The 25,431-nt window shown below is 34.0% G+C and overlaps 4 protein-coding genes across 10 annotated transcripts in view; all 4 read left to right on the forward strand.

Moving 5' to 3' along the window:
• The window catches only part of LOC107623465 (E3 ubiquitin-protein ligase RGLG2), a 4,508-nt gene extending 758 nt beyond the window's left edge, over positions 1-3,750 (forward strand). The window contains exons 2-12 of one of the 3 annotated variants that reach the window (XM_016325732.2): positions 301-621; positions 1,129-1,213; positions 1,296-1,436; positions 1,528-1,641; positions 1,744-1,841; positions 2,131-2,210; positions 2,296-2,401; positions 2,501-2,628; positions 2,709-2,922; positions 3,269-3,325; positions 3,423-3,750. In XM_016325732.2, the coding sequence (XP_016181218.1) occupies positions 316-621; positions 1,129-1,213; positions 1,296-1,436; positions 1,528-1,641; positions 1,744-1,841; positions 2,131-2,210; positions 2,296-2,401; positions 2,501-2,628; positions 2,709-2,922; positions 3,269-3,325; positions 3,423-3,503 (1,410 nt within the window). In that variant the 5' untranslated portion in view covers positions 301-315 and the 3' untranslated portion in view covers positions 3,504-3,750. Of the gene's footprint in view, positions 1-21; positions 622-1,128; positions 1,214-1,295; positions 1,437-1,527; positions 1,642-1,743; positions 1,842-2,130; positions 2,211-2,295; positions 2,402-2,500; positions 2,629-2,708; positions 2,923-3,268; positions 3,326-3,422 lie in introns of those variants that run through there. The other 2 variants (XM_016325733.2, XM_016325731.2) reach the window with 2 other exon arrangements.
• On the forward strand, positions 10,582-14,594 carry LOC107621286. The gene is made up of 10 exons (XM_016323320.1): positions 10,582-10,696; positions 10,837-10,893; positions 10,989-11,917; positions 11,987-12,206; positions 12,320-12,530; positions 12,648-13,440; positions 13,500-13,949; positions 14,055-14,072; positions 14,223-14,417; positions 14,541-14,594. Exons 1-10 carry the CDS (start codon positions 10,582-10,584, stop codon positions 14,592-14,594), a joined length of 3,042 nt encoding a protein of 1,013 aa, XP_016178806.1.
• LOC110268227 (replication protein A 70 kDa DNA-binding subunit A-like) lies at positions 15,476-20,218 on the forward strand. 3 transcript variants are annotated; one of them, XM_021114125.1, is made up of 14 exons: positions 15,476-16,585; positions 16,780-17,047; positions 17,151-17,247; positions 17,381-17,502; positions 17,615-17,699; positions 17,809-17,941; positions 18,073-18,227; positions 18,374-18,524; positions 18,616-18,783; positions 18,881-19,001; positions 19,199-19,353; positions 19,442-19,574; positions 19,722-19,910; positions 19,993-20,217. In XM_021114125.1, exons 1-11 carry the CDS (start codon positions 16,436-16,438, stop codon positions 19,249-19,251), a joined length of 1,503 nt encoding a protein of 500 aa, XP_020969784.1. In that variant the 5' UTR covers positions 15,476-16,435; the 3' UTR covers positions 19,252-19,353; positions 19,442-19,574; positions 19,722-19,910; positions 19,993-20,217. The 3 variants fall into 3 exon arrangements, with proteins under 3 accessions (XP_020969784.1, XP_020969785.1, XP_020969786.1); XM_021114126.1 differs by having other exon boundaries at positions 19,445-19,574; XM_021114127.1 differs by lacking the exon at positions 19,199-19,353 and having other exon boundaries at positions 19,993-20,218.
• Positions 21,059-25,427, forward strand: LOC110268301. Of its 3 annotated transcripts, none has more exons than XM_021114306.1 (7): positions 21,059-22,782; positions 22,966-23,232; positions 23,364-23,460; positions 23,588-23,709; positions 23,828-23,912; positions 24,094-24,227; positions 24,349-24,668. In XM_021114306.1, exons 2-6 carry the CDS (start codon positions 23,187-23,189, stop codon positions 24,203-24,205), a joined length of 462 nt encoding a protein of 153 aa, XP_020969965.1. In that variant the 5' UTR covers positions 21,059-22,782; positions 22,966-23,186; the 3' UTR covers positions 24,206-24,227; positions 24,349-24,668. The 3 variants fall into 3 exon arrangements, with proteins under 3 accessions (XP_020969965.1, XP_020969963.1, XP_020969964.1); XM_021114304.1 differs by lacking the exons at positions 21,059-22,782; positions 22,966-23,232 and adding exons at positions 24,872-25,048; positions 25,262-25,427 and having other exon boundaries at positions 23,264-23,460; positions 24,349-24,503; XM_021114305.1 differs by lacking the exons at positions 21,059-22,782; positions 22,966-23,232 and adding exons at positions 24,872-25,048; positions 25,262-25,427 and having other exon boundaries at positions 23,264-23,709; positions 24,349-24,503.

Genomic DNA, 25,431 nt, shown 5'->3' on the forward strand with positions numbered 1-25,431 from the left:
GGAAAACAAAAACGGAGCTTCCGTGTGTTGATTGAATTTGAAGACATGTGGCGGCTATTTTGTTTTTCTCTGTAATTATTGAGTTTGCTTAAGGAGGAAGTGCTTCTTTTAAGTCGGTGAGATTGATATGAATTGGTCGTCTGGATTCATTGAGAATTTGCTTGGAAATTGAGAACTTCAACCTTGAAGAAGATACTTTAATTTTGCTTATTATACATCTTGGATTGGATTCTGAATTCATTTTAATTGTCGGAATCTTTTGATTGATTTGGATTGGCTTTTGTTCTCTGTATTGGTAAGGAGACAATTGAGTTGATGGGGGGAAAAAATTCTAAGCAGGACAATCATTGGAGGCAGAGTTCATATGGCCGTTCAAGTTCCTCTTCGTCTTCCTGGAATTCATATCCTCAGCCAGCTTATGGTCAGGGGGGTCATGCCTATGAGCCACAACCAACTCCTTATCCCACGGCGCAACCCTATTATGCTCCTCCTCCTCCTACTACTCAAAACTATGGCTATGAACAATCTTATACTAGCAGCGAAGTCACCCGCCCCGATAATAGAAGGAAGTTAGAGAGGAAGTATTCGAGAATTGCTGATAATTACAATTCCATAGATGAGGTAAGAGATGCTTTAAGCGTTGTAGATTTATTTTCATTAGCTGATGCTGATCTGGACTAATATCATGAACTGTGCAATTGACTTCTGAATTGCAGGCATTATTCATCTTTTGAGTTAATTCATTAGGATTTTAGGATCATAAGAGTCAGTAGGTTGTAAAGTAGCTTGTCATGCCTTGCCCTTAAAACTATTGGTGAATGGCTATCTGTTCATCTAGCTTCCAGTTGTGGCCGTTGAGTTTCAATAAACTGAATGCACTGAGGAAAAACATATATACTCCTGATGAATTTAGAGATGTAGATTTGATGAGCGCATTTTTTTTAATACGATTAAGCATTACCTAGCTTGTGATAGTATTCCCTTGCACTCTTCAAATTCCTTTGTCAATGATGGTGCTCCTTTCTCTTTTTCTTGTGTATATTTTAAGAAAACTGGTGATTCTGTAACATTATCTTAAATTTTAATTGTTAACATTCTAGTATTTTTCATGCTTATATTTCTTTATAGGTGACTGAGGCTCTTGCACGGGCAGGCCTTGAGTCTTCCAATCTTATTCTTGGTATCGATTTTACTAAGAGCAATGAATGGACAGGTAAGGTCTTGTATACTTGTAAGCTATAGTTGGAAGCTATGCATTGTGTTTTACCGAAAAGTTTGCTGAATAATGTTTGCAGGAAAGAATTCATTTAATCGAAAAAGCTTGCATCACATTGGGAATGTTCCAAATCCTTATGAACAAGCAATATCTATTCTTGGGAAAACATTGGCTGCATTTGATGAGGATAACTTGATTCCTTGTTTTGGATTTGGAGATGGTATCTCTCTCAAAGCTAATACTAGTTCCGTTATATAATTGTTCTTTGAAGTTTAAATTTTTTAATAGTGGATGCTATAATATCATGGCAGCATCAACACATGATCAAGATGTCTTCAGCTTCTATCCAGATGACAGGTTTTGCAATGGTTTTGAGGAAGTGTTGAGTCGGTACAGGGAAATTGTTCCACATATTCGACTTGCAGGTTATATTTCTACTTCATGTTCTGTTAATCTTCTGGGATCTCTGATGAATCATATTAGGTATTGTAGTACTGAGCCTAATCACACTTATGGATTTATTTTAGGTCCCACTTCGTTTGCACCAGTTGTTGAAATGGCCACGACAATCGTTGAGCAGAGTGGAGGCCAGTACCATGTTTTGGTTATAATTGCAGATGGCCAGGTATTCTATTCTAAACCCAGTATATCAAGTCATAGGACTCCAGTTCCACGATTATTTTTTGTTTCCCTTCCGTTCTTTCTTTCTTCCTTTTTGTTCCCTCTCTCAACTGCAATGCACCTTGAAGTTTCTCATCTTCCTCATATTGCTTTAATACAAACATAAGCCTAGGTTTAGTAGGTGCTTGAGGTGGGATTTTGTTCTGCCTTTTGAGGTTCAATGTGTATAATTTACACACAATTTTTTTTTTATCTTACATCTATATGTTCACTTCCAACAATATCTGATGCAGGTTACAAGAAGTGTTGACACTGAAGGTGGGAGACTAAGTCCACAGGAACAGAAGACTGTAGATGCCATTGTTGAGGCAAGGTGATTGTGCGGTAGTTTTTGCCTTAGAATGTTTTATTTCGTCAAAACATAAAATACATTTTCTTATGTGCCTGGTTTGTCACAGTAAATATCCTCTTTCAATCATATTGGTTGGCGTTGGAGATGGACCTTGGGACATGATGAGAGAGTTTGATGACAATATTCCAGCTCGGGACTTCGATAATTTTCAGGTCCGTACAAAGAATGTACAGCATATTTATTTATTAATAATAACTTAGATACTTTTGTTAGTGGATATTGATATTCTGGCTTTCTCTTTGCTTCTTTAGTTTGTGAATTTCACAGAGATTATGTCAAAGAACATTCCTCCTTCACGAAAAGAGGCCGCATTTGCTCTTGCAGCATTGATGGAAATTCCTTCTCAGTATAAGGCAGCTATAGAGCTTAATCTACTTGGGTAAGTTTTTTGGTTCCACACAGTTTCTATTGGTTTTAATATAGATTCCATCTACTCATTTCTGCTTATAATTTGTGTAGCACTCGGAAAGCCAATGCTCCACAGAGAGTTGCCCTTCCACCACCCATGCATGGTTCAGCATCTCTTGGTGCTTCAAAACCTTACGGGTCAGCATCTTTTGGCACTTCAAAACCTCATGCTGCTAATTTTGAGCCAAGTGTTCCCACTTATCCGAGTGACAGCAGCCTATCTGGCACGACTCATCCGGCCCCAACTCCGAATTATGACAATCTGGTAAAAACTAAAAATTGTTTCTGCTATTAATTTTCGTGTCATGTTCCACGATCAGGTCTTTCTGAGAAACTAGGGTTTCTTTTGCTTTTAGTGACCTAAGTTTTTCCTTCATTTGGCATGATCTTTCCATGCTTCAATTAAGAAATTAGATGACTTGTGTAGAAAGCATCAGTTACCTGATTGGTTTTGTTGCTTCTTTTCCAACTCTTATTGTTCATATTGTTCATATTGTAGATATGTGGTGTAGGGCCTAGGATAGAGACTGAATTTGAATTCGTTCATCTTATGCATTGATTATTCCAGTTGTGACAATGTACATTTAACGAATTAAGTTGGTTATGTACAGCTTTGCCCCATATGTTTGAACAATGCAAAAGACCTGGCCTTTGGATGTGGTCATCAGGTAAGAATAAAATGTTGAATTTGTTGCCTAATTATTTTGATTTCTAATAAGGTTCCAAGGAGAGTGCATGTGACACCTTTTATCTTTTACATGACAGACGTGTTGCGAATGTGGACAAGATCTTGAGACGTGCCCCATCTGCAGGAGCATCATTCACACCAGAATTAAGCTTTATTAGAAACTTGTTTGGTTTAAGTTAAAATTCTTTGAATATTTTTTTATTTAAATTCAATTTTAGGGTTAGATTTGGTTGTGTACAAATTTAGATCAAATGTGTCTCCACCGAAGAAATGTGGTACCCCATCTGCCGTTTGAGTTGTAAGTTGTAATGTGGTACTACTCTCTACATGTACAGTGTGAAATTGCTGTTGAAAAGATCTAATGACCAATAAAAAGATGATGAAAAGATATTAATTTTTGTTTAACTGGTTTTGTGGAAGTATGTTTTTATTGTTATATGAATCTGTCTTTCCAATCTCCCTCTGTCCGAATAATGTAAGTCATTTTATTTAAAATTTTGTTGAATGTGTTACTAGTTACTACCCCTATAATCCTATTGGAACGCAAAAATATTGTATAAATATATAAAAAAATCAATATCAAATTAGTTATTATCATGTACTAGCGTGATAACCCGTGCAATGCACGGGATTTACGAAATTTAAACCTTTTTAAAAGAAAAATACTAAGAATCTATCAAACAATAGATAGCCGTGGTTTCATCTCCGAGTTGGCCTCCTCTCCGCGTTTCACGCCGATTTCCGTCCCAGGTACGTGCGTTTCACCTCCTCGCTTACGCAACGTACTTGCCCTTTTTTCCATTTTTTCACGCAACCTGCCTTCATCGATTTGTTTGAAGAGGTAATGATTACCTGAAACCCTACGAGCTTTGCTTTCTTCTCCTTACTCTGCCCTACGAAGCTCTGTTCAGGAACCCTATTTTCCTGGGACTTTGGTTCGTCGCCGTTCATCCAGCTTAACCATCTTCCAGTGGACGCACAAATGGAAGATCTTCGATCCATCAATCAGGTGCATTCAAACGTTTTTTCATCTTCATCCTTTTTCTTTCGCTTGATTGTGTACTTTTTTCTGATCAATCTTGGTTACTGTTGCAGGGTTAACCCAGATTCAATTGTCTAGGGTTTGAGAAATTTCAAATTGTGCAAAATGTGTTCAATTTTTGTTTTCTGTTCCATGGTTATCCGAAATTGTATTGTCTAGGGTTTCTGAAATTTATAATTGTGCAAATTCTGATCATGTTTGGTATCTGTTCGATGGTTAGACGAGATTTTATTGTGTATGATTTTCTGAGATTTCTTTGATTGCAAATTTGGATCCTTTTTGTTATCTGTTTCAGTGTTATTCCAGATATTATTGTGTAGGGTTTCTGAAAATTGTAATTTGGAAGTTGTGTATGTGACTTGGTTTGTGTGTGGGTTCATGTTTTTGGTTACATTTCTTTTCCACTTGTTGTTAACGTTGAGTATGGTCTATGAATGTTTTTCATCTTCTTTATTTCCTTCTTTAGAATCTCATGTGATTATCAATTCTGCTATTCCTAATCCCTTTGAATTGTTTGCAATGAATGTAGCAATTTATAAGTTTTTCTGCATTTAGATTCAAAATTCTGTTACTTATGTTTTATGTAAAATTTTATGAAGAACTTAAATAATTATAATGAACAAATCTATTGAGTTTTTATACTGTTTTCTCTATTCAGATTCGTCTTCTGTTATATGTATTTGATTTTAAATTTTATGAAGCACTCTCATAATTATATTGAGAGTTGACCCATTGAATGGTTTATTCAAATTTCATGAATCTATTTTTATTCTTTAATTTTGTGTATATTCAACCAATCTATTAACTTTAGATAAAGTCATTTGGTGGTTAGTTGTGGGCTGTGTGAATCATGATGAGGGAATTGGTTTTCTACCTAATATGTTCTATTGGTAGTGACGTGATTGCAAGAATTGATGTATAGCTTGCTGGTTGTACCTTTATATAGCTAATGTATTCTATTGGTGGTTATGTGATTGACAGTTTTTCATTCTTCTTTGTGTATATTTTTTTTCCAGTTTATTTATAAACTTTTTTTCCAATTCATTTGTTGTTTCCTATGTATTCCTAACTAAGACATTTACCAACTCTAAATGTCATCGGTACAATGATTGTTTGGGTTAGTTGATCACTGCCTTCCCTATGGTGAAATGAGATATAGGTTCACTGCCGCAGGTATAGTGTGATTTGGTTCCTATTTCTTGATTTCTTGGAATTTTCAGTTGTTCTTGCTGTTTTTGTCTTTGTTCATGTTTTGCGTTCTCATTAGTTGTCTCTATGGTATTGAATGGAGATGGATATGAACTGATATTTTGTTTTCCGTGCATTTCTATATTCAATTTGAATTCAAAAAGGTGAGCCTCTCTCATACAAGTAGAACTAATTGTGATGCATTTGTGTGCTTGATTTAATTATATGCAAAGTAGGCCCATTAAATCCTATATATCAACTGATGAATCTATTTTTAATCTTTTACTTTGTATATATTCAACAAATCCATTTAGTTTTTATATTGTTCTCTGTATTCAAGATCATGTTCTTTCATTTTATATTTGATTTCAAATTCTATGAAGCACTCCTATAATTATATTGAGAGTAGATCCATTGAATGCAACATTAAAATTTCATCAATCTATTTTTATTTTTTTGTTTTCTGTATATTCAACAAATCCATGAAGTTTACATCAGCTGAATTGGTGGTTGCATGTGGGTTCTGTGAATCATGATGAGGGAATGGGTTTTGTACCTAATATTTTCTATTGGTAGTCATGTCATTCACATAAATTGATGTATAGCTGGCTGGTAGTTCCTTTATACAATTTGCTTTGATTTTAGTTCAATTTCATTCCATTCTTTTCTTGTTTGTATAAAAGAACATTTTTGACTAACAAGAAATTCCCTGCTCCAAGTAGTTATACGTTGATTAGGTTATCTTCCCTTAAAGGTCTGTTCTGCACAGAAAATTATGTTCTGCCATACATTGTTCACTGAAAATGTGTGTATCCGTATCAAGGTATGGGATTTCTATCTTTTTGGTCAGTGGTGATGTGATTGATAAGAAGGAAGAGGCTTTCTCACAATCAGATGCCATTGCTCCATTGTTTGTGTTACTAGGGAATTCTGTTCTAGGTAGTGTATTTGATATGTGGTGATGTGATTGATACCAATTGATTCATAGCTTCTTAGTGATTTATTTGGATTTTTGAAAAAACCTTTTGTTTGTCATGTCATTTGCATTTGAATCCTTTATTGGTTATGCAAAGAGTGCTGTATATTTCCCCTGTTGTATAGAAGTAGAGCTGATTGTTTTGAATTATTGTTCTTCTTTGATAAAGGAAAATGCTTTTGCCACTCTCATTCAATTTTTGCATTCGGAATTCCATTCTCTCCTGTTAAGGTCTTGAGAGAAATTGATGTATAACTTGCTGGTCATTTATTTATTTATTCAGTTCAATTGAATTGCATTACATTATTTGGTGTTTGTGAAAAAACAAATTTAGATATGAGCTGGTTTTCGTATGAAAATCTTTACTGCACACACAATAAGGTTGTCCTATATATTTTTAATTGGAAATGTCTGAATCATTACTAACCTATGAGGTTTCAATCTCACCCATTTCCCGAATGTTGATGTGATTGATGGATTTTTGTTGATGGTTGTGTATAGTTTCTTTTTCCGTTGATTTGCTGTTTCCAATGTATCCCTACCTAGGACATTTACCAACTCTCATTGCCATGAGTAGAACCATTGTTTGGGGTAGTTGATGATTGTTTTCCCTATGGTGTAATGATATTTAGGTGCACTGTAGTAGGTATGGTGTCATATCTCATTTTTTGCTCCCTATTTCTTGATTTCTTGAAACTTTCACTTGTTTTTCCTTTTTTTGTGTTGGTTCAGGTTTTGCTCCTATGATTAGTTGTCTCTATGCCATTGAATGGAGATGCATGTGGACTCAGATTTCGTTTTCCCTCCATTTCCATCCTCAACTTGAATTCAAAAAAGTGAGCTTGCGTCTTGGTTTTTTTCTATAAAAGGATTGTTGGTGGACCACATTCAATGCACAAACATTCTGCTCTGTTCTATTTCCTCCTAAGCTCTATCTATTCTAGAATTTTTCTGTTTCCATTTTGATCTATTTCATCAACTGTGTTTATCTCCTTTTTTTTTTTACTGCAATGCCTCCTCCATTTGATATGATTTCTAAGATGCATCCTCCTAAAGAGGCTTGGAGGTTGAAAGTTAGGGTTCTAAGGCTTTGGGTTGTACCCTCTTTTGGTAACAATGAGGTTCCTAACTCAATAGAGATGATTCTCCTTGATGAGCATGTTAGTCCCTATTAAGTTCTCTTTTAAATATGGTGTTACTTGTTTTTTAAATTTACAAGTTTAAATTATGTGTTTCACTAATCTGATTTTGTTCTTTTGTTGGATTTCTAGTGTGGAAAAATACAAGCTACAGTTAAGAAACCACTCTTTAATAGGTTTAGGGATCTTATAGTTGAGGGTCAGGTTTATAGAATGGCATACTTTACTGTTGTTTCAAATCATGGTAGTTATAGAGCAACTTCTCATGAATTCACAATAAACTTTTGCTTAACTCTTTCTGTGTTCCTGTGTAGGTCAAGTAGGCCTTCAAAATGTGATGTATGCCACTCAAATGTTATTTAATCCTGATCTTCCTGAGGTTGTTGATTTCAGGCAGAGGTTAGGATGGTTTATTTTGTTGATTTTTTATTCTATTCTTTATTTACAGCTAATCTGGGCTAACAAGTACAAGTATTATCATAATTTTTTTTTCTTTTAGGATGATTGAGCAAGGGGTGAATGGTACTCAGCCACTGTTTATTGCAAATGAGGGTAAAGTTGTGTCCTTGGAAGATGATTTCATGCGTTTAACTAGAAAATGCACCATTGAAGAGCTTCAAGATAAGAATCAGGTTGTCTTCATTTGAGTTAGTTTTGTTTATGTTTATTTTATGTACAAATGAACTGAAAAATAGAATCAAACAACAATTTCGAGATCTGATTTTTCATTCATATCGTTAACAAATTCTGAAATGCTGTTTGGATAGGAGGGTTCTTTTTATCATTTTTGGTACAATCCAAGGTATTGTTGAGGATGGAGGTTGGTTGTATTCTGCTTGTGTGTGTGGAAAGGGTATCTATCCTTAGAATGGTGTATATTACTGTGATTTCTCTTTGAAGCACATAACCAATGTCACTCCAAGGTCAGAAATTTTGTTGAAAGTGTATTCTTATTTTGTCTTCTGGATTGTTTGTAAGAATGATGTTTCTTGGTATTATTTTTTCTGAATCATTGTGTTCCTTTTTTTTCCCTCTCTTCAGATTTAAAGTTAAAATAATAGTTGAAGATCATAGTGGGGAGGGTATTTTCCTTCTCTTTGATCGTGAGGCATCTTATTTGCTTAAGAAATCATGTGCTGACTTGTTTAGTGAGGTTCAAAGAGATGCAAGTGTATGTACTTATTTTGTGTTTTCTGTTTTGTTCAGTTTATGGGATGTGATATTTCTTACTTAAACTCTGTATTTCGTATGTATTACTTTCAAAATAGCTTGTATGTGGGGATACTTATCCTTCCATTTTCCAAGGGCTCATTGGAAAGAAGTTACTGCTTAAGGTTGATACCAAAGGTGTCCCACATGATACATTTTATGGCACTTTCCGAGTTAGGAGAATATGTGATGATCCCACCATTATTACCATGTTTGAACTTCCCAATTATGATGCTGATGACGAGTCTACTCCAAAAAAGGTTACATATTCTTATAATTATCCTTAGATTGTGTGAATTCATGTTTTGTTCTTTCTTTCTTTTTATATTCTGTTTTGGTGAATTTTTCTTATGGTGTAATATGTCTTTAAACTCTTATGCCATGTGAATAGGAGCCTGATTTACACAAATCTGTCCTGTTTGGAAAAGGGGATACTGGTATTAAGGAGGAGTCATCAAAGACTTGTATCAAAAGTGAAAAAGTTGATGGTGAGTGTTGTGGGATTTTATGTAAATCTCCAGTTCTTATAGATTTTCTTGCTGAAAAACACTATTTAGCTTTTATAAAGTTAACTCCAACACTTACTCCCCCAAAAAAAGATAGAAAATTTGTTGGTTAATAGATTGACAATTTGTTTTCCTATCGACTCGCCTTTTTTTTAATACATATTTTTTTATGGGTACTTAACAATGTCAATGCCTTTTTTGCAATGAATTAGGGTAGTTTTCGTGGTTTGTGTTTCAAACTCTTTTTTTTAATACGTGTAACAAAGATGTCTCAGAATTCTGTTCTTGCTAGAGAATATAGGAGAAATTCTTTGAAAAGAAAGCGAACACAAGGTCACAATCGAAATGCAAGAGGTGCGTATTGATTTTAATTGTGATATTTTTATTATTTTGGTTCAATTTTCAATGATTTTATATCCATTGGAGTCTTTGTAATTTTGTTCCTTTTCTAATGTTTTAGAGGTGCTCCATTCCTCGACGCCTGTTGTTTCTTTGAATGATTATTCCGGTAATTTTTGTTGCTCTATCTATATTTTTGCGGTTAATCCTTATGTTTGTAATAATTTACATGTTTATTTTATATGTTTCCAATGTTTTGTGCTCATTTTTGTCTTTTAGAAAATTTAGTTGACGTGTCCCAGAATGTTTACCAGAGTTCAACTTTTATTTTGTTAGTGTCATCCATCCGAGATATTCTCTTTGAAGTTGTATTCGCATAGGAAGGTTGATCGAAGAAATTACAATTCTCCCTCTTGTGATGAAGTTGCTGCTCTGATTGTTGGAGATTTTGATTCGTCGGATCATGGTCGTGACATTATTGTTCGATCTACTACTGGTCAGTTGCAACGTATCTATGAAACTCATGCTCTGTATTGGCCTTTACAGTATCCGTTGTTGTTTCCATATGGCGAGGATGGTTACCAATTGAATATTCCATATCGAGGTCAACAGGAGGGATATGTCCCTGGAAGAAGAACAAGGGTTTCTCTCAGGGAATTCATATGTTTTTGTTTGCAAATTAGGGAGCAAGAAGATGGAATTATTCATAAGTGTAGGCGATTATTTCAACAATTTGTTGTTGATTGTTTCACGATGATTGAGTCCCAGAGGTTGTATGAGATTAGGATGAAGCAAAGTACAATTAGAGGATAAGTGCTTCAAGGAATAGAAGAGGCTATGCGTCGTGGTGACGATGAAGCTTCTTCAATTGGGACACGAGTCATCTTGCCTTCTTCGTTCACTGGTGGTAGACGTTATATGTTTAATCGTTGTCAGGATGCGATGGCAATCTGTAAACATTTTGGCTATCCAGATTTATTTCTTACTATTACGTGTAATCCAAATTGGCCTGAATTTCAGCGGTTCACGGAGTGAGAGCGAATTCCCATCGCTGATCGTCCTGATATTTCTTGCCGGGTTTTTCATGCTAAGTTGAAATGCCTGCTAAGCGATCTCAAGGAAGGTGTATTTTTTGGTCACTTAATGCAGGTATGTTCCTTTCTTGCTTAGCATTTCAATTTCTGTCTGTTGTTTTTGTAGATGTAGTTGTCTGGCTTCTTTATGTTGTTTTTTGTATTTTTTAGGCATGTATACTATTGAGTTCCAAAAAAGAGGTCTACCGCATGCACACATGTTACTATGGCTTAACGGGGAAAGCAACTTACAAAGTGTTGAAATTGTTGATGAATTCATCTGTGCTGAACTACCCAATCCACAGAAATTTCCATCTCTTTATAATGTTGTCACCAAGTACATGATCCATGGTCCTTGCGGTCTTCTTAGACCGAGTTCTCCTTGCATGAAAGATGGTAAGTGCTCAAAGTTTTATCCGAAAAGATTTGTTGATCAAACGAGCTTTGATGAAGATGGCTATCCGATTTATAGACGTCGTAATATGGGTGTGACAGTGAAGATCAATGACGTTGATATTAACAATAGATTTGTTGTGCCTTATAATCCACTACTGTTAATGAAATATCAAGCTCACATAAATCTTGAGTTCTGTAACAAGTCAAACGTCATCAAGTATCTTTTTAAGTATATCAATAAGGGTCCGGATCGGGTCATTGCAACTGTTGGAGAAACACATTATGTTGGGGAATCTTCTCAGGTAGTTGATGAGATCAAGCAGTATTACGACTGTCGTTATTTATCACCGTCTGAATCCATGTGGAGAATTTTAGCTTATGATATTCATCATAGATGGCCGTCAGTACAGAGGTTGACTTTTCACTTGCCGAACCAGCAGCATGTTGTATTCGATGATGCTGATATCACCACTCATGTTTATTTGCGCAACAAAGATTTGCTGACGATGTTTACGGGTTGGATGATGGCCAACAGGTGGTTCCCAGATGGGCGGTCTTTAACATATGTTGAATATCTAGAAAAATTTGTCTATTGTTCGAACAGTAGGGAGTGGAAGCCGAGACAAAGGGGATTCTCAATTGGAAGATTGAGTTTTGCTCATCCGACATCTGGTGAACTTTTCTATATGCGGATGCTTTTGAATGTGCAGAGAGGTTGTACCAGTTTTCGAAGTATATGAACTGTGAATGGTGTTACTTATGATACATTTCAGGAGGCATGTTCTGCCATGGGATTCTTGATAGATGATAAGGAGTATGTTTCTGCTATTAAGGAAGTTGCCGAGGTAGCGTCCGCTGCACAGCTAAGGAGGTTTTTTGTGATATTGTTGTTATCTGGTTCCATGGGAAGGCCTCTGTCAGTTTGGGAACAAACTTGGGCCTATTTGTCTGATGATATTCTTTATCGCAGAAGGCATGAGCTGCAATATCCTGGTAAGAATTTTGTTTATGGTGATTTTATTATATGACAAGCAGACACACACGAACTTAGACAGTGCAGAAATTATATTATCGTGCTAATATTTATTAATTATTGTTAAATGTAGATTTAACGATGAGTCAGGACGAGTTGCAAACATTTTGTTTGTTAGAAATTGAGAAACTATTGCATAGTAATGGAAAATCATTGAGAAATTATGCCGGTATGCCAGTTCCTAATAACTCTCTAGTGTCTCAATTTAACAACTTGATGTTGCTGCGTGAGTTGCAGTATGACACTGTTTCTTTGACTCGTGAGCATGATGCAAACGTCTTAAAGTTAAATGAATAACAGAGGGTGGTCTACGATAAAATTATTGATTGCGTTTTGAATAAAAGGCACGGATTCTTTTTTGTTTATGGCTTTGGTGGCACTGGAAAAACTTTTTTATACAGGGTTTTGTCGGCTCGATTGCGATCTGAGAAAAGGATTGTTATAAACGTTGCTTCTAGTGGTATTGCTTCTCTGTTGTTACCTGGTGGTAAGACGGCTCACTCTATGTTCAATATTCCTATTGAGCTGACTGAAGAAACTGTTTGTCGGATTAAGAAGGATAGTGCAAAAGCTGAGGTAGTCCGATTGGCCGATTTGATTATTTGGGATGAGGCACCGATGACTAACAAGTTGGCTTTTAAAGCACTCGATAGGACGTTACGTGATATAATGGTTTCGGTCTCTGATAGGAATAAAGATTTACCTTTTGGTGGGAAGGTGGTTGTTCTCGGTGGTGATTTCAGGCAAGTCTTGCCAGTTATTCCGAAAGGTTCTCGTGCTGAGATTGTGATGGCTTCGATAAATTCTTCTGTCCTCTGGAAATATTGTGAAGTTTGCTGTCTGACAAAAAATATGAGGTTAACAATGGGATTGGAACAGTCAACTTCTCAGGAGTTAAGGTCATTTTCAGATTGGATACTTCAAATTGGTGAAGGTCGCTGTGGAACAGTGGTCAATGATAAACTTTTTGTTGAGATTCCTTCTGATATAATAATTCCTGTCTTGGAAAATCCAGTGGAAGATATTGTAAATACAATTTATCCGGATTTGGTTCAGAATTTTCGTGATCCAAGTTTTTTCCAGGATAGGGCAATTTTGGCTCCGACTGTTGACAATGTTGAAGAGATAAATAATTATATTGTTGACTTGTTGCCCGGGGAGGAAAAAAATTATCTCAGTGCTATTCGATATGTGGTAGTGATGTCTATTCTGATGTTGATGTTGATTGGATAAATATTGAATTCTTGAATCAGATTAGGTGTTCTGGTCTACCTAATCATTCATTGAAGTTGAAAATAGGTGTGCCTATTATTTTGTTGAGGAATATTGATCCAGCTGGGGGTTTGTGTAATGGTACCCGACCTGTTGTGCGAGATTTAGGGAGAAATGTGATCGGTGCGGATATTGTTTCTGGTAGCAATGTTGGGGATAAAGTTTTTATCACTAGAATGAATATGATTCCCAGTGATACAGTTATACCGTTTAAATTCCAACGCCATCAGTTCCCAATTTCTCTGTCGTTTGCGATGACAATAAACAAAAGCCAGGGTCAGACATTATCAACAGTCGGTTTGTTCTTGCGTCGTTCTGTGTTTTGTCACGGTCAACTTTATGTAGCTGTTTCCCGAGTTAGGAATAGAAATGGTCTTAAGATTTTAGTTTGTGGTGATGCATTGGTTGATCCTGTCAGTACTGAAAATGTTGTATTTACGGAAGTTTTTGATAAGATATAATGTAGTTTCTTTGTATACATTCCAATCTTATCTGTGTAATTTATAGTTTTATTTTGGTGTATGTTTTCTTTATAGATGGACAGTTTCTCTAGGGTATGTGTAAAATCGTCTCAACCATTTTGTGTGCACTAGGTGCACCATTTTTTATGGACTGTTATATTCTATTAAATGAAAATTAAAGTATGTTATGAAAGAAGAGTATTCATACGATTTATCAATAAAGGGTATATTACTATATATTAGCATGCGCGTGGTTTCATCTCTGATGTGGAGAGCTATCTGCGTTTCAGGCCCGCACACATCCAAGCTGGATGTTCTTCTCCAGCGTGGCTTTCTCCTCATGAAGGGTGCATGTGCTGCTCTTTGCTTTCGCTGTCAGCTGTCTTTTCTCGCAATTCCTTCGCGCAAGCCCCTTTTCTTGTGGATTTAGTTGATCAAGTAATCATCAAATTGAACCCAGGCCCCTTTGTTTTTATTTCCCGATTTGCTTCTCTCTGTCCTACCAAATCTTGTGTACAACCTCTGTTTCTTCGGTGTTTGGTTCCTTGTCATTCATTGCAGGTTAAGGATTTTCTCATTGAGTCTCAAATAGAAGATTTGCAAGGAATCAATTAGGTGCACTCTTCTGGTCCTTTTACTTCCAAACCTGTTTTCGTCTTCACTGTTTTGCTTTTTTAATTCTGATATTATTTTTTCTAAAAAAAATGGAAAGAAATTATATTGTTAATTTATTAATAAAAATAAAATATTTCCATCTTATTAATCAAAATTAATTATTTATGTTCTTATAGCAAGAAAGGTTATATGATACCAATGTAAGTTTCATTTTAATGTTATAAACAAAAAAATTATTTTAATCGTAATTACACTCGGTCTATACAATTTTATTTTATTTTGTTATTTCTAAGAAATATATTTAGGTAACTTTTTTAAAACGTATGTATCAATTATTCTTGGTGGCTTCTGCTCTCTATTTTTTTATTATTTTGGTTTTAATATTTAGTAAAAATTCTAATTTGATGTCTAATATTTTAAATATTTTGTTTTGGTTCAAAATAATTTTATACGATTTTAGATATTATTATAGTATTCTTATTTAAACTACTTAATTATGCACTAAGATATTATGTATCTGTTACAGTTTATCAATATTCTTCTGATATTATTTTCTCTAAAAAAATGGAAAGAAATTATATTGTTAATTTATTAATAAAAATAAAATATTTCCATCTTATTAATCAAAATTAATTATTTATGTTCTTATAGCAAGAAAGGTTATATGATACCAATGTAAGTTTCATTTTAATGTTATAAACAAAAAAATTATTTTAATCGTAATTACACTCGGTCTATACAATTTTATTTTATTTTGTTATTTCTAAGAAATATATTTAGGTAACTTTTTAAAAATGTATGTATCAATTATTGTTGGTGGCTTCTGTGAGGTCATTCTAATTTCTTTTCATCAAGTTCATCAATTTGGGGTTATTAGGGATCCTAAAAGACGTTTCTGCCTCACGCGGTTTGCTCTATCCCTAACCAAATCTCCATCCGTCGGATGATCGCTGCATCGCCATCCTCGACTGAGATTTCGGCTTCCCTCCTCGGTTCTGGTCACATGCAGACAAGCTATGGCTATCTCTGCGATTCGATTCAGTTCCACCATGAGGGTGTTCTTCTCTTCGTTGTTTCTGTTCCTTTCTCCCCAGGGTTGTTCTGTCTCTCTCTGTCGAGGATGCCTCAGTCTCCATGTCGACTTCTCGGTTTTGGATAGCAGATGTTGTCACCGCGGTTCAAGAGGTATATGTGGGCTATGGTTCCATTCGCCCCTGTTCAATCTGTTTCTCGATTCCTTCTCCAGTTTGAATTTCTTTATTGTGTTAATTGTTGCTGTTTTCTGGATCTATCATTTAATTTTTAGTTGTTTGGTTTCTGGTTTAATCATGCTGATTGTTAATTGTTTTTCTAAATCAATGGTTCTCTCCTATGTTTGTGCTGTTGGTGTTTCTGTGAAATAATTTACTTCTTGGGGGGGGGGTTTGCTCATTATAAATTATATAATTTCCTTTTTACTGTTGGACTGAAGCTAACTGTAGTGTTTGGTATAGTTGACTGATGAAATTCTCTTTTTGCTTTACTATGAATTGTCAAATCAAGTATATGTGGTAGGTATTTGGTAATTTGCAACAGCCCTCTTCCCATATTGTTTTTGCTCTTTTCCCATGAGTATTTGGTAACTTGTGATATCTTCCTAAATGATGTGTGTGACCATATCAATCTATATATTCCTATTAGGCTATCTCTGTCCTATATGTGAAGCTTACATTGTAATCTTGAGTGTTTGTTAAATTTGGGAGTTTATAACCCCAACTCCTTTGTTTATCTCCTCATCTTAGTTCTGAGTTCTTTTGTTTATATTTTCTACTTTTGGTGTTCTTATCTTTCATATTTTGGGAATGAATGACCGTGTTGATCTGGTGGACAAAATCACTCCGTGGAGAAAATCATGGAAAGTGCATGTTAAAGTTGTCAAGTTGTGGTACCACAAGAATCCTGCTTTCGATTCTTCTCAAAATCTGTTGCATATGGTCTTAATGGATAAGAAGGTGAGTTTTATTTTATGTTAGCATTTCTTTAGGTTGTTGCAGTTTTTATTTTATTTTTTTATAATATCCAGAAGGGAAGGTTGGAAACTGATATGTTTTTGTTGTTTTATTTTTTTAATCAAGTGTTGTTATGCTGTTTGAATACCTAAATAAGTTAATAAATTCAAATATGAAGCATTTTTTTTCAACTGCAGTTACACAAGATCCAGGCCACCATTAGAGATCAGCTAATATCAAAATTTTCCTTGTCTCTAAATGAAGGAATTGTGTACTTGATGACCAATTTTACAGTTGTACCCAACACTGGTTTGAACAGGGTGACAAAACATCGGTTCAGACTTTTGTTCCAATACAACACATCTGTTGTTTCTGTGGTATCTCCAAGGATACCTCATTCGGGTCTGTGTTTTGCATCATTAGATGAAATTGATCAAATGACAAAGGACCACAATTTCCTGATTGGTTTGTACAAGTTTCTTGCTCTTCCCTTTTACTATCATGGTATTGTGTTTTAAAATGTGTGGTTTCTGATTCAAATTTGTATATGTTTCAATCTTATTATTAGACTTTGTTGGGATTATTACTGGTGTTCGAAAAGAAAGAGATGTGGCATCATATGGGAAGTTGGTGAAAGCAGTGGTGCTAGAAGTCTTTGCTGATGGGTAATATCTCTCTCACTGTCTCCTATATCAGTAGTTATCTTCTATTAATTCTGTTTTTTTCTTCCAGTTTTTATGTTTATAAGAATAAATATATAGTTAGATCCTTTTGATCTTTTGAAACTTATCTGTTCAGCAAAAGGGTACAATGCAATGTGTTTGGAAATGCTTGTGATTTGTTAGAATATGATAAGTTACAAAAATATGGAAGATCTCCCCTAGTTGTCCTCGAGTCTTTTAAAATCAAAGCCATTAAAGGTTAGTTTCACGCATATTCAGCTTATTTTTACTCTAATATTTAGCTGTCTGTTTTCTTACCTTCTAATATGGATATGGTTTGGGGCTAATAAAATAGGATTCTTGCATGCAGGTGGGGTAATCCTACAGAATGTGATAGATGTCTCTAGGTTATTCATTAATCCTGACATTCCTGAGGCCGTTGAGTTCCTAAGCAGGTTAGTTGTGATCAAAATATTGAAAACCTAGAAGCTGCCATGGTTATTTTGTTGGTGTTCATGTATTTGTTTTGTGTTATGAAGATTAGTTATTGTATCTTATGTGTAGATTTAGTGTAGCCAGTTATGGATTCTCAAGCCTTGTGACCAATGACCTTGGATACTTAGTTTCTAAAGTTGATGGTGATTATTTCAATTCCAAAGAGATCAGTAATATTCAAGATCTTCATTCAGATAATGGGGTACTACTTTAAATTGGCAAACTCTTTATTTAATACTTAATCTTGAATTTCTTAAACAATAGTCTTGGGTTTTGTAAGCTGTTTTGTTAATCATTATTGTATAGTATATCATTGTTTTTAAAATTTTACAGGATTCTCATTACTTTGTTATTGGGACAATTAAGGAAGTCATGGATGAACCAGATTGGTGGTACTATACATGTGTGTGTGGTCAAGCTGTTGTTGAGCATGAGGATCTCTACCTTTGTGATGCTTGTGGTTCATGTGTTGAGAATGTTATGGTCAAGTGAGCTTCATATGTAACTTTATTTTGGAATAGATTAATTAATAATCTTATGGATTTTTTCTTACTTCTTTGTTATGCGCCACTCTATGTGTTGTTAAGCAGATTTTTTGGTTTTACTTATGATTCTTGGTTGTTAATTGTGTTAGATATGGGATTCGGGTAAAGATTCAGGATGCTAGCTGTACTGTTTTGTTTCTTTTGCTTGATAATGCGGCAACAAAACTATTTGGAAGAACCTGTTCTGAAGCATTTCTTAGCATAGAAGATGAATTTCCAGTTGATCCTAGTGTGCTTGCAGTATGAACTCTTTCATACTGAACCTCATTTAATCTTTATTATTTAAATTTTGTGTTCAAGTTTATTGATTCTTTTATATTAAACTCCTAAGGTCTGTCGGTCATATTCTCCACAAATGTTTGATCATGTTGTTGGAGAGGAGAAAGGTTTCAAGGTTGAAATTGATTCTACAGTTGATCCAGATTACTCCAGTTGCTTTAAAATTGTGAATGCCTTTAGTCATAATCAAGAACCAGTTGCAGTTGATGATTATATCAATGTATGATTCCTCACCTTATCTTACAACATGTTGATGCAATTGTTTTTTTTTTTTTGAACCAATGGATTCGATGCTTATTTTAACCAACTTATCCCAGGCAATGCTTCATGGTCCCATTTTTCCACCAATCTATGATAGCTACTTGCAGTATGCAACTGGCGAAGATTACAAGACTCAAGTAGTTTGTGATAATGCTATTCAATCAGAAACTATTGAAGGTATTATCACTGATCTTATTTCACCGAACCGCTGTTATTCTGATTCTGAGAACGTATTTTTTTCCCTCATTTGTAATAAAATCTCTTAAATCATTTTTTGTTAGTCTTGTTATATCATAACTTGAAAAATTAGTAAATAATAGTTTTGTAAATTATTTGAAATTTTAAATGCTGTAATCCTTTTTTCTTTGTTGCAGGGTGGTTTTGTTTTTATTCTGGGAACTATATCATCTGTGTTGAAGAATCATAAGTGGTGGTTCTCAACTTGTTTATGTGGTTCTCTTGTGTCAACTAATAAAAATATTTTATCATGTGATCTATGTCAGCTTCAATGCATTGATGCTGTCCGAAGGTGTTTTGTTCTTTCATTTTATTCTGTTTTTGTAACTATTTATTATTTCAATGTTAACTGAAATTTTCGTTGTTTTCTCATGATTTAGAAGGTTCTGCTTGAAGGTTGTAGTGTCTCATTCAAATGGGAACAATATTTTTATTCTTAAAGACCGTGAAGTCGTCCAAATAATAAAGACAAGATGCTCGAGCTTTTTGGATAATCACCCAGAGTTGAGTCAGGTTGTCATCCAATTGTGGTTTTAATTAGTATATGGATATACATATAGTAACTTTGTTTCTTTTGCAATTCCTAGAGAAAACATAAATTATTTTTGACGTATTTGTTAAGTATTTTGTGTTTTTTTTTCTTTATTTTTTGGTTTTTAGGGATCTTATTGCAAAGTTGTTCCATTGAAACTCATTTCAAGTCTTTTGCACAAAAAAATTGTGTTCATGGTTGATGCTAGGCCTGTGGGTTATGAGATGAATCGTTCTGTGTATATTGTTCAACAAATCTAGGATGATGCCTCTGTTATTAATGTTTTTGAGGCTGCTGCTGAGATGAATGACCATAAGGTTTGTTTTATATTTTTTATAATTTGTTCAATTATTAGTGTTTAAAAATATCAATAGCTAAGTGAATTTAAATTTTGTTCAGATTCATGTTCTGGTTGATTCTATACCTGAAGTTGAGGATGCTTTCAGCCAATGTGGAAGTGATCATGAGGCCGTGGAGGATCTGCATGCTTTTTAGTTTAATGTGTTGACATACTACTTTAAATTGTTGTTTGATTTCTGGTATTTAGTGTCTGTTGAATTCTAATATGGATATAATTGTGATAGTTATGTATTTAATGAAAGTACTTTTTAATTACAAGAAAAGAAAATCTTCGTTTATTTGAGCTATTTCAAATGAATTGGCTCAATAATTAATTAATTATTACTCTGTTTATAAATATAAGAATAAATTATAATCGCCCAAAAAGATATAGATGCTGGTTAATAAATTGCTTTACATTTACATTTTTTAATGTATTTAAGCTAAAGTTAAATTTAATTGTTATTAACAAATATATATTTTGTCTTCATTTAAAAATTTATAACATTTCAAATTGAAATATAAATATGAAAGCTGGTTAACTCCAAATACCGAACTGATTTTGTACAAGAACTCTGGTGTTCATGAAAGAATTTTTTTTTGACCATGCAGTCAAAAGACAAAATATATTGTAGTTACAAGTCTATTTTTTTTTTAAATTATTCTCAACATGCCGTAATGGTAGGGTGTTTTTATATCAACCGTTTCGTCAATCACTAAAGCTATGATACAAAATAATATGTATTTTAAATATTCTTTTATATAACATAAAAACTTTTAGCATTGTATTTACATTTAATTAATACTATAATTTTGTTTAGGACAAAAGAAAATTTATTTAAATTTTCATATTATACACATTATATATATTTAAAATTGATTTTTTATTAAGATTCTAATATCTCTTTTTTTCATAATTTAGTACATAAATTTTCAACTTTTCTTTCATATATTGTTTATTTTATTTTTAAAGACCAGTAATTTATTTTGTTCTACAGCTATGTTAATTTTAATATTTTTATAGTATTTTATTTTTTGTTTTACACTTGAAGCTAATATCTGAAATTTATAAAAGAATTTAAAACATAAAAAAAATGGTCCATCTAATGGAATGGAACATCAACAGTCATCTTCCTCATAAGTTTCTCCTTCGTTACTGAGTCCTCGGCCCTACGTTTCTCTTTGCTGCTGGCTATTGGCACTCTCCCGTTCCTGCATCTTTCTTCTCTATGGTTGGTGTGACCCCGATTCGTCTCTCACCATCCTCAACCAGTTTTCTTTATCCTCATACGGTTCGTGTTTATGGATCGTTTCTTGGATTATCCGATCTCTCTCTCTGTCGGAAAACTGTGCATCAATGTTACCTACTTTCGTCGACATTTTTGGTCTCAAAGATCCCGTCGGAACAGTATTCCTATCATCATCGTGTTTTCTTTGATTTGTTTCCTTTTGTTAAAAATATCATTCTAATTTACTAATTTTTATACTCTAATCTCTTAGTAGACGAAGATGTATGAGAAATCAATCCAGAATGGAGCTGGTTCTGGATCTGTTGCAACCGGGTTCCACTGAAAATCGAGAGTGCGTTTGAAGATTTGGAAGAAAGCTAAGTTACATAATTTTTCGTCTGAGCTATTTGTGTAGAAACTATGTTCAATTGTGATGAGTTTTTTTTATTCTTCTTACCAGCTATTTTGGGTCAATTGTTTTCTTTGTGAGTGCTTTGAGGTAGTGATTGAGAGAACGGATTCAAGTGGGAAGCATGCAAGGGAGTATACTGTTTATATAGGGGGTGTTGGTTCAGTATACTTGTTTTCATTTGTAGGGTTTTTTGCGTGTTTGGTCCCAGGAAAATGATGTGCTTGAAATCTATGCTCATAAGAATCAAACTAGGATGTCAACATTTCTTCAATTGAAATATCTCCAAGCGGTGTTGTTGTTGGGAACTCTACTATATTTAAAATATAACCATTTGAAAAAGGGATATTGTTATCTATGTTCATTTCTGTTTCAGGTTTAAAACGAAATTATTGACCACAAAACAAGTGATTTGTTTATTTTCAATTAGTCTGGGTTGGTTTGACATTTATCTTTTTTTTTTTGTGTGTAATTTGTACTTTCTTTTTCAGCTCTCTTGGAGTTTCAGCTGAACTCTTGGGTATCATTGATAAAATTTTGTAGCTTTTATTTTATTTTTATTTGGGTGAATCTTCCTCATATGTTCTATCTCACTACTCATATTGGTGGGGAACAGTATATCTACATAGTCAAAGATATCATGAATCAATAGGTATGGTTGGTTTATAGATAATAGATAGATAGGTAGATGTATGTAGATTCATAGATAGGTTGATATTACATAGCTATATATAGAGGTATGAGTATATGTTATTTAATTAGGTATGGGAACATTGAAAGTCATATGTCAATCAATCAATCAATCTATGCAAGGACTTCAACATAAACGTGTTCTACAAGCTTTGCATTACAGGGTTGCCCGTTTCTCTACTATAAGTAGTGATGAGGTGATGGAGTATTGTGCTGATCTCTCAGAAGCTATCATTTGTTCCTTACTTGGTTCTCTTCTTTTGCATTCCCTTTCATTGAGATAAGACTCAGATCCAACACACTTTTTTCTTGCCAAGCTTTTGCTTTCTGTTTTTATTATCTACATTCTTTCATCTCTGCTATTTTTATAAAATGAGTCTTGCTATTGATGCTATTAGAAAAATCTCTCCATGGAAGGAAAGTTGGACTATTGAGGCTAAGATCTTGACCATTTGGGAAGATGCTACCATTGTTAATCAAAATGTGCAGAAACTCTTACACATGGTCTTGATGGATAAGCAGGTGAATATGTGTGTTTGTGTGTCTCTGTGTGTGTATGCCTGCCTATGTTCTATCAAGACTGATTTTTTAGTTAACTAAAATCTGTTTTTTAAAATTCTATATGTGATAATTTTTAGCATGTAATGTCTCATGGTATAATATTATAAAGGCTAAGGTGTTTTTTTTTCCTTGTTTTTTTTTAAGCACCACAAAATCCAAGCAACTATTGAGGATGATTTGATTTCAACTTTTATTGATCGGTTAAAAGAAGGAGAAGTATTCATTATTTCCGACTTCAAAGTGATACCCAATCTTGGATTGGTCAGGGTTACAAGACATCGTTTTTGCATCCTTTTCAAGTGTAGTACTTTGTTGTTGCTGCTTCAAGTACAGTCATACCCAACCCTGGTTTAAGTGTAACTTCTATGGACCAGATTCTTCAGAAGTGCATTGATTATGAGTACTTAATAGGTAAATTTCAATTTTTTAAATATAAACCATTATAAAGGTGTGTTAAATTGAAATTAATAGAAAATCAAGCAAATGTCTCATGGTATTCTATCTGAGGGTTTAATTTTGTCTTCTATAATTTGAGTAAACAGATTTTATTGGGGTGCTTTGTGGATTGAAAAAGAGAAGGGATGTTGAGTGTAATGGAAAGATATTGAAAGTTCTGACCATTGAAGTTTTTGCTGATGGGTATGCATTGTGTTTCTGTTTCTCATCCTTTTTTTTTTAAATAACCTTGTGTTTGTTTTTCTTCTTTTTTTTTACTGCTCTTGAATTAGTCTATTCTTGTCCATCCTTTCTTATAATGATTACCCAGGAAGAAAATCTCCTGCAATTTTGTTGGTGATTCTCCTGCTCTTTTAGAGATGAATACTTTGAAAAGGTACCAAAGACCACCTGTTGTAATTCTGCAATCTTTCAAGATCAAAGTCAATGGAGGTGAAGAGTTGTCCATGTTGCACATGTTTCAGTTTTGATTTGTTTAAATATTTTTTTTATACCAATGAATACTTTATTTAAGAATTAATTTCTTCTTATTGTCTTTTGTGATTTGTAGATAAAGTCAGTCTCCAAAATGTGATCAATATTTCCCGAGTTTTGATCAACCCTGATATGCAGGAAACTGTGAATTTTCTGAATCAGTTAGTTTTATTCAGTTCTCTTTAAGTTTTGCCTCTCTAAACTTGAAATTTGTGCCTCCCTCTCTATCACTCACTCTCTCTCTATCTCTTTCTGTTTTTCTCTTTCTCTTTGTAACTCTCTATAACTTTGTTCTTGAAATTCTTTAATCCTAATATTAATTTTTTTATGCGTTTTAAATAGATATGGTATTGGGAGCCACCATTTCAGTAGACTCTGTAGTAATGAGGTTGGGGATTTGGTATGTGTAATGGATGATGAATCTTTTGATTGGAAGCTATTTACGCACTATTGATAATCTTAAGGCCAACAATGAGGTGCGCACTATTAGTTTTTTAACATGTTTTAGTCGTATGTAAGACATACTCATGTTAATTGATTTCTAAAAATTGTAGACATCCTTTGCTGATTCAATTCATAATTTTATTTTTCTAATAGGATGGACAATACTTTGTGGTTGAAAAAATTAAGGAGATTGTTGAAGATCCGGAGTGGTGGTTTTTTTCTTGTGTTTGCGGTCATCCTATTGTAGGTGATGACAATGTGTTCTATTGTCAGCTGTGCAGCAGAGAGATTCAGCATTTTATGATAAGGTAAATCTAGGTTATGATTTACAAATTTACTTTCATGTGTTCTGATTCAATGATATAAGTTGCCTTCATGTATCAGCCTCTTCTAGGACTGAAAAATAGGTGAATCTGATATTTACCTTCTTTATTATAGTTACAGGATTAAGATACTTGTTGAAGACGGTACTTCTTGTGGAATGTTTGTCTTGTTAGACAGCCTAGCCACTAAGCTATTAGAGAGAACGTGTTTTGATGTTTTTTTGTTGTTAGAAGATGAAATCGATGTATGGTTTATTCACTTATAATCTATTGCTGTATACTCTATGGATAAGTATCTCTTATACTTTATTTTTGTCCAATAATTAGTGATCACTTTTCAATATCTATGACAGAAAATTGAGCACCGATACTGTCCACAGTTTTTTCATAAACTGCTTGGCAAAGAAATTATTTTCAAAGTTCAAGCAAAGAGGATTAGTGCTCATGGTTATTGTGGTACCTTTAAAGTCATCAATGTCATTAGTGATGCACGATTTTTCAACAAACTTCAGGCTGATCAGTGCATCAAGGTTAGTGCATCAAGGTTATTGCTCTTTCTTTATGTTAGATATGGATATGGATGAATTGGAGGAATCTTTTTTATGTATAGTTTGTCGATCCCCATTTTCTAATTATTTGGCTGTTGTTTAAATTGGTTTCCTTTACATGCCAACATGGTTTTGCCTCATACTTTATAAAATTGGTTGCGTTTAATGATTAATGTTTTCTTTCCAAATTTTAAGGATGTTAGTTCTGATTCGGCCTTTAGCCCAATATTTGAAGACTTTTCTCGGTATGGACAGCTTAGATGTTATGAGAACCAAGTCATATCTGGTGTTCGAATAGAGCTGCATAGCATTAAAGAGATTCTTGCTGACATTCTTTGTGCTAAGATGTATTCTTCTGCATCAAG

The sequence above is a fragment of the Arachis ipaensis genome, chromosome B10 (assembly GCF_000816755.2).
Source record: "Arachis ipaensis cultivar K30076 chromosome B10, Araip1.1, whole genome shotgun sequence".
Taxonomy (NCBI): Eukaryota; Viridiplantae; Streptophyta; class Magnoliopsida; order Fabales; family Fabaceae; genus Arachis; species Arachis ipaensis.